The sequence below is a fragment of the Galendromus occidentalis genome, unplaced genomic scaffold (genome assembly GCF_000255335.2).
Source record: "Galendromus occidentalis unplaced genomic scaffold, Mocc_1.1 scf7180000077430, whole genome shotgun sequence".
Taxonomy (NCBI): domain Eukaryota; kingdom Metazoa; phylum Arthropoda; class Arachnida; order Mesostigmata; family Phytoseiidae; genus Galendromus; species Galendromus occidentalis.
In genome coordinates, this window is record NW_003805418.1 from 82,595 (window position 1) to 90,939 (window position 8,345).

The following is an 8,345-nucleotide window of genomic DNA, read 5'->3' on the forward strand; positions in this document are numbered from 1 at the left end:
CGCCGCAGTTGTCGTCGTCGTTGTTGTTTTGCTCTCATGCCCACTGCCGGACCATTCTGGATTATTAAGAAGCGGCAGCGACGGCGAGCGCACGACGACATCGCGGCAGTCGCTTGAGGTAACTGACCTCTCTACCTCCGATTTATGTAAGCGTGTGTGTTTGTGAGCGAGTGAGTGTCTTGTGCTGGTAAGCGTTAGGGTGAGATCGAGGCAGTGAGGCCTCGTGTACACTTTTCGATCAGCGAGAGTTTTGGAATTCGCCGGCCAACACTGTCGTCACCGATTCGATGTTTGTTTCGAATGGGGCTTATAGATTCGAATGAATGCTGGACAATCATTGGGGGTGATAATTATGATCCAAAGCAATAATATCGATGAGTTCCTCGGTTGCTTTGCCGAACTAGCGAACTCGGATAGGGTGTTGGAAGCGGACGCCAAGACTTAATGTCATTTATCGTATCGTCCTTCACATGTTTGCGATCGCTGAAAAAATGCTGGGCTAGACTCGATTCGAGAGATATGCAGGCTGACGGAGCGTTTTTCTCCACAGACATGCTCATTGACTCTGCGAGCTCAAGGAATCCGAATGAAAACAAAACTTCCATTCCGAAGGAGTGATCATCCTTTTGTTGCGGTCGTAGGACACACAGTGGTCAGGTCCTACCTGTTGTTTGCCTTCACCTGAATCTTCTCTCGATATCGAAGGATGGAGGTTCAGAAGGTCAACGGCACTTCCGCACACAAGCGCAAATCGCAAACCAAAGACGATGTGAGCTTCTTTCATCCAGTTCGATCCTCTTCATTATACGTTCATCTTGCTCGATCAATGGTTAAGGATCGGATGCTAAGATGGGATTTCGCAACCACAGATGCTCTCAACCTCACCGGTGGCCAGTGAATTAAAAAATTCCCGGAAGAGTTCTTCGCCGCTGAGATTGCAGAATGGATACAAAGAGAGCAACGGATCTGCACACTCCGGGGATACAACTGAAGAGGAGGACAACGTCGATGTGAGGATGGAGGTGAGTCTCCTTTCTTCATCCTCGAGTATTCTCCCATCTAGACAATTTGAAAAAAAATCGAAAGAATCAGGAGCGCAGATCTAATGTTATCGAATTATTTTGATTCCTTAGAGTGATTCACCACTGCGGTCGTCCCCAACCATGATGGCTCTCGACAACGGCAAGCACGGCCTCGAACAAATCGTTGATTTGCAGCCGGACCTCAAAAAGTGTCGAACAAATGGCGGTAACCTTTCGAAAGGGGAAGGAGTGTTAGCCAGCAGTCGAGTGAAGCTCGAGGAGGATTTTTTGTCGGTACGTATCTAGTAAACGTTGAATCGTGCGAGCTAATAAGACGTGATGTATTCGGGGGTGTAACGCAGCCGCGATTCCGATTTCGCCGTTCGGAATTTCCTGTAACGATTCTTAATCTATTCGTTTGCAGGAGGACCTCAAGTTGTTTGAAGAAAAAATGCGGAGAATCACAGAATTGAAGATGCGTTTGCGGAACGAGGAAATGAAGCTGGTACTGTTACGGAGAATACAACAGAGTCAGCTGTTGCCACCACCGGTCGCCACGAGTCCGTCGATCTCGAACAACAAGGAGAACAAGGTAATTGTGATGGTGTCCCCGATGAGCCCGAGTGCCGGAGAAGTTAATTCAGCGGCGAAATTCATAGAACGTTCCGTATTCTCCCGCCTCTACTCGCTCTGTCAGCTCGCGAGAGAGACCTTACGCCCCCGATTTCTGAGATCGTTGCTCCCTCGTTCCAGGAAAAGTCGCGGCCAACGTCACCGGCAACGTCCGAAATTCTTCAGCTTACGAACAAGAGTTCGAGTGCACCTCTAGTTGATAAGAAGCGTTGCGTGACGCCTAGTCAAACGCAAGAGCGAAGACACAGCGCTGCAAATACAGCCAATGCGGCAATGTTAGCGGGTACGGCGGGTAGCACCAACGGCTCAGTGAAACATCAAGATCTGCAGATATCTCGTCAACAGCGACAGGCAGCCGCCAAACTCGCTCTACGGAAACAGTTGGAAAAATCTCTGTTATCGATACCGCCCCCGAAAGCACCGCCTCCGGAAATGCACTTCGTGCCAAACGGTAACAGTGCCGAGTTTATCTGTTTACTTGGGTTGGAGACCGTCGTGACGTTTCTCAAAGAAGGTTACGAGACCAATAAGGGGCCGCCACCCGCACCATTTGTCTGTGTTCAATGTAAATGCGATTTCACACCGGTTTGGAAATGGCAACAGCCAGACGCGTCAACGAGCAAAAACAAGCCTAAATTAAATGGACCGTCGGTGATCTGCGAGAGCTGCGTGTCCCACAACATGAAGAAAGCGCTCAAGGCCGAACACACGAATCGGTTGAAAGCCGCCTTCGTCAAGGCTCTTCAGCAGGAGCAGGAACTCGAGGCTCAAATGGCGATGGGCGTGTCTCCTCCACCGAGTTTACGCTCCCCGTCGCCTTCACCGAAACCAAGTCTGAGCCAGTTACAACAACAACAACACCAGCAACACCAGCAGCAACACCAGCAACAACAACAGCAGCAGCAGCAACAACAACAACAACAACAACAGCAGCAGCAGCAGCAAGCGATCTCTCTACAGAACTCTTCGGTCGGCCATCGAACTTCTTCACCTTCAGCGAGCGCAGCCTCGCTACACGCAGCCGTGAACGCCGCGGCTGCCGCGCACTCGAACAGTTCCTCGTCGTCGAGGCATCATTCTTCTTCACCGCACCATTCTCGTTCCAATACATCGAATTCTGTTGTAGATCAGCAGAGCGCCGCAGCTGTGATGGCTGCGGCTGCAGCAGCATCGATGCAAAGTTCGTTGTTAGCAGGTGGTTTGAGCGGATTGATGGGCTTGGGTGTTGGAGCGAATCCACAACAAGCCAGTTCGAGCCGAGGAAAAGGAAAATCCAAAGGTACGGCCTCCCCCGTAGAAGTTTCCACGCTGAAAATTCATGTGCCACATTCGCCCAATCTATGCTTTGAGCGGTTTTCCCTTTTTTGTTAAACATATTTGCCGCCTTTGAACTGTTCGCCGTCTCTTCCGGAAATCTCAAGAACGCGTTCTTTTCCCCCACCAGGTTCGTCATCAGCATCGTCAGCTGCGGCAGCGGCTTCACAAAACTCGATCGCGTCGCAACTGTCAAAACTCTCGGTGTCACAACAACATCAAGCCCTTGTGCAGGCGCAGGCGCAACAGTTCCTTCAGCAATTCATGGCCGCAGCTGCTGTGGCGAGTCACAATTCACGCGGCAAGTTAATTCACTCCTACTGCAATGTCTCTCCCCGATTAAAGGGAATCTCGTCATCGACAGTCCATTCTGCCCTCGTGGAGATTCCTCGGTCCCGCCCGGCGAGAACATCCTCGCGGGAGGGTGCCGTCGCCCATTTTTCACCGTCCCTAAGACTCACGTCTCGATTCTGATTTTCCAGGTTCGGGGAGCGGTCAGCACCATCAGCAGCAACAGCATCAGGCACAGCATCTGCAGCAGCAGCTCCAACAACAACAGCACCAACAACAGCAACAGGCTGCAGCTGCTGCAGCCCTGATGAATCCTCTGATCTTACAGGCGTATTCGCTATCGTTATTACAAGGAGCTAATCCCTCCTTGATGGGATCCGGAGCTGCGGGGGCTTCGACGTCGGCTGCGGCGTCTTCGAGTGGTAACTCGACCGGTTCAGGCAATAGCGGGGCGAATTCGAAGAGTACGAGCGCTGCCGACCTACAGAGACAGTACCTACTCGACATGATTCCCCCGTCGTCGAGAAGCTCTTCTTGGAAGTAGCGACATTCATAGATACAAAAGAACAACTCTGACACATCGATTGGATGAAGAACGGCGGTTGCGAGAGACTCGCGAGTCATTCCCGCTGCGCTAGTGCTCAGGAAGTTCTCAGCCGAGATTCCAGCGAAAACTCACTCAGACAGCAAAGAATTCCATCAGTTGTATAGCCATTCCCACAGATACCATGACTTGGTAATTCGACCGGAGCTTCCGGTCGACGAATCTCTCTCTTCGACGTCGACAGACGAATAGGACCTCTCGATCCGATTTCCAATCACATGCTTGAATTCGGAGAGATGGACTAGTTTCTTCCTCTTTCTTCGTACTCGATGGATGCTTTTCTTGTGAAACTCAGACGATTTACGCTTACACACACAGAGAGACCTCACTGATCCGGAGATCGGGCAGACACAAATATCGAACACATCATCTGGATAGGAGATTTCCGTGGAACTTTCATTGCCGATTGAAATGATTGAGCTGTAATTTCTGTATACTTGTGTAAATACCATTAGCTCCTGATATATACACATAGTGCACAACACGAGATATCAACAGTCGAGTTTGCGTCTCATTTGTGCCGATCAATATTCGTGCAAGAGTTGTTTTCTGTTGGTTCGTCGATCTTCTAGTAGAGCCGAGATTCCGAGGAAACAGTATTCGAGTTGTAATAGAGCTGTTCTCTAGATGGCGGAAGAACGTTCTCGCAACGGAATGGTCAAGCGGACGACGGTGGATACACCCGAGGGTTTAAGTGAACGAATTGGTTCTGATTCCAATTATTTCAACTCCGTCCTGCTGTCTCCCGACACGGATGGGGCTTCGACCACGATGGAACCATGGGTGCACTCGCTGTCGTGTCGAAATCCCAATTTGTGAGGCACATGTGACGAAGGTGCATGTTTCGAATCTTAGTCTACAACTACATTAGTGAATTGTTGTATTCGGAATAGTTTACATGAAAATCTACGATCGGTTGTTGATCAATATGTGTTATGCACTGAGTAAATACCGACCCCCGGCGATGCGAATATGAATAAGTTCTTGGTAATATGAGTAACTAAATATATAAAAATGAATATATATATATATATATATATAAATAAGTACATAAACATTGAATGAAATGGAGAAGCGGAGGTATTCCTGAAGATGGTGAACATTTGATCAAAGAAAAACATCAACTGCAAACAAACTTCCTTGATTGAGACAAAATCAAAGGACGAATGATAAGCGCAAGTGGAGTGAAAGACCCAGCGCTACAAGATCTGAATGGGTGACAAGCGACAAAACATTAGTACTTTGTATTATTACCGTCAAGTGAACGAAAAATAAACATCAAGGTTCCAGTGAAACGACGGTACCTCATTGAAGCTTCTTAAATTCTTCTTCCAAGAGACATTCGTAAGGACGCTCGAGGGGAAGTATCCTAGCGTAGATTTCAAGAAACCTTCAGCAGCTCTCCATCTCGATTCAACGCAGCGCTGAAGGATGATATACTGATGTATCCACGTCGACGCCGTCTCGGCAATTGAATGTCTGGAACGTTCGTCTGAACCAAATCGGATTGTTTCGAGCATCCAATAGACGGAATCGGTAGCCAATGCGATGGCGCAGCGTGTAACGGTCTTTGTGGCCATCGCCGCGTGAGCTCTTTCGGCTAATTCGACGCATTGGAATCCACAGGGACTGAGAATTCCAGCCTGCACCGATCCGGGATGAGCGGAGAAAAAAGCACTGTTACGGCGAGCCAATGCGCCCATGCGCGAAACAAAAATAATCCTTACAAATGTCTTCAGAAGGAACAGCAGTAAACGATTGCATTAGACCGGATCACGTATCGGTCCACGAGCCTTGACCTGGCTCTTCTTAGAGGGCAAAATACTTGACAATAAACCTCCAGCCCATTGATCGTCGGTGACCATCACACCCGCAAGCCCACCCGGATAATTCCCGCGGATTCTTCTCGTCCTGTGGAGGAGGAAGAGGCGAGTGGACATTTTGCCGCCGATCGAGAATTTGAATGAATCAAGTTTTCTCTTTTTCAATTTTTGTGCCCTCGCCTGTGGCATAAGCGACGCGATGGCCGAATGTGCTTAAAAGCAATCAGGACCCCTACGATCGTCATCAAACAAGCGAAAATGAAATCATTCAGTGCCTCCTGTGTCATTTTGTTCGTTTGTGCCTCGGCCGCTCAGGCCGGTCATCTTGGGAGAGCTCACTCGTACGCTCCGATTCATCACCAACAGCACGCTCAAGTGAGTAGCGCGCCGCACCATGGACACAGTGTGTCGACCCACTACGCGGCGGCACCTGTCGTTGCAGTAGCCGCGGCTGTGGCCCACAAGGAAAACCCGCATGTAGCGGCGGCGCCAGCGCCCGCTCCTCAGCCTCGGCTCCACGAGATCCACACTTCGTCCGGCCGTCAGTTCATTCGCATCGAGGAGTACGCTCGACCCAATCAATTGATCCGTGTCCACGAGCAAGAGCAGGCCGCCCCCGAGATCATCAGGGTTCAAGCTCCCGCGGAAAACCCTGCTCTCATCCGCGTCATCGCCAAGAGTTCCGGTCCGGCCCACATCGAGCGTATCGTGCACCGAGCGCCTTCGCCCCAGATCATCAACGTTCACAAGCCGGCGCCCCCTCCAGCCAGAATCGTCCAAGTCGTCCGAGGACCTGCGGCTGCTCCTCGCATCGAGTTCCACTACGAGGAGAGCCCGGCTCATGAGGTCCACATCGCCGAAGCCCCCGCTGACGTCCCTCTTCCAGCTCCAGTCCCGCACGTGAGCCTGAGCCCTCAACCGATAACCGTGAACTTGCCCGACAACGGTCACGTGCAACACGCTCCGGTCAAAGTGACCACTCACACTTTCGCTGCTCCAGCGAATTACGCCCCCCACCGAATCCACACTCGCGTCATTGAGTCCTCTCACGCTCCTGTGCACGCTCAGCCCTACATAACGGTGAGCGCCGCACCCGCACCAAGCCAAAAGCAGGCCCCGGCGCAACAGGGCTGGTCTGCCAACGAGCTCCCATCCCCTCCTCCTCACCCCCGACCCATCGGGACGGTATACGATGCTGGAGACCACATCAAGATCATCAAGAAGAGCCAATATTGATGGAATCCATGAATATTTCTTCCATCGCTTGCATGAGTGTACATTGAGTGTAAATCAGCGGAGCACTGTCCATTGATAAACTTTCCGATATTGCTAAGGCTTTGTGCTCTTTTGACCGAATTCCGCAATGATTTGGCTTTAGGAGGGCAAGAGATTCGGGCTCCTCTATCCAGTGGACTGCCCAGTCCCGATCGATAGGCGTGAGGAATCCTAAAATATTTTCTGAAGAGGACGTCCCGACGAGAGCGCTAATGGGAGACTGTTCCAGCTCGAGGGTAAGCGTCCAAGGCAGATCCAGCTCGACTGGATATGGGAAGCGATCCTGCCCTTGTTTCTTCTGTTTTACGCTCTGAAACGCTCTGTACGAGCAGGGGAACTACGGATACGGGACCGACGCAATAGAGGCGCTCGGGTCCGCGGATCTCGTATTCTGGTTTGGATAGGTCATCTCCGAATGATCGTAGCGAGCTGCTGCCTCGACATTGGCGGGAGAAAGTCATCGAGCGTCGCTGGAAATGGGCGCATGTACCCTCGGGCCCTCAACATCCTTTCGTCCTCGATGCTCACATTGGAAACTCTGGAGAATCATCACGATTAAGACCGCGGCGCGAAATGCGTTAGTCAGATTCTATCTATGTATGATAGTTTTGGTCGACGTCTTCCTTTCCGGTCTGCCAAGGTCGCGGGGATTCCAAAGTTTCGGGAATCATCTGCATCACAAGCATTGAAGTCTCGAGGATGATGAATCATCACTAGCATTGGGCGATCATCATCAGCACAGCAATAGCGATCATGATAATCGGGGTAGTTTCCAATCATATTCTTCCTTCTCCCGCACCGGAGAATACGACGCGAAGAGCCGCCGCCATGCTCAGTCCGAAAGAGTCTCATTCCCGAACCCCATCGAGTTGATGATTTTGTTTCAATCTTCCATATGCTAGTATATGGTCCCTTTCATTTCAGGGGCGAATTCTTCTCCGCATTCACAGATCATTTATCCGTCCCATTTCTCAAGATATTCTTCCTCCCCCTCAGATCTTTCGCGATAGTACCAGGGTGAAGTCTGAGTCGGTACGAGAACTCTTGTGAATCGAATCCTCCTTCCTCGCATTCCAGAACGATGTGGGTGTCCGTCTCTGGGGCTCCGCACTTGGGACAGCACTCGTCGATCGAAGGGTCTCGGGCGTGTCGCCGACTCCTGGTAATGAGCATTCCTGCCCTCGCGAGCGCCAGGAGTCTGCTGTCTCGCGTGTTGTCGTATATATTCCTCTCAAGACCCCGTTTATCTTAACTTCCCGATATATACGTAATGTGGTTTTGGTGACCATGTTCTCTCGCCATGAGTAATCCAGCTTTCTCCGCACCCTCGCTTTGAGTTCTTTGGGAAACACGTTCCACCTGTTTTGTCCCGATTTACTCTTC

The 8,345-nt window shown here is 50.8% G+C and overlaps 2 protein-coding genes across 2 annotated transcripts; both read left to right on the plus strand.

Moving 5' to 3' along the window:
• The first annotated feature begins 608 nt into the window (after positions 1-608).
• Positions 609-4,164, plus strand: simj (transcriptional repressor p66-beta simjang). The gene is made up of 7 exons (XM_003742735.2): positions 609-769; positions 870-1,022; positions 1,134-1,316; positions 1,447-1,614; positions 1,776-2,934; positions 3,100-3,270; positions 3,452-4,164. The coding sequence occupies exons 1-7, from the start codon at positions 707-709 to the stop codon at positions 3,802-3,804; spliced, it is 2,250 nt and encodes a 749-aa protein (XP_003742783.1). The 5' UTR covers positions 609-706; the 3' UTR covers positions 3,805-4,164.
• Positions 4,165-5,936: 1,772 nt separating this feature from the next.
• Positions 5,937-6,923, plus strand: LOC100903365 (cardiomyopathy-associated protein 5). Its single transcript, XM_003742736.2, has one exon. It carries the CDS (start codon positions 5,946-5,948, stop codon positions 6,921-6,923), a length of 978 nt encoding a protein of 325 aa, XP_003742784.2. The 5' UTR covers positions 5,937-5,945.
• The last annotated feature ends 1,422 nt before the right edge of the window (positions 6,924-8,345 follow it).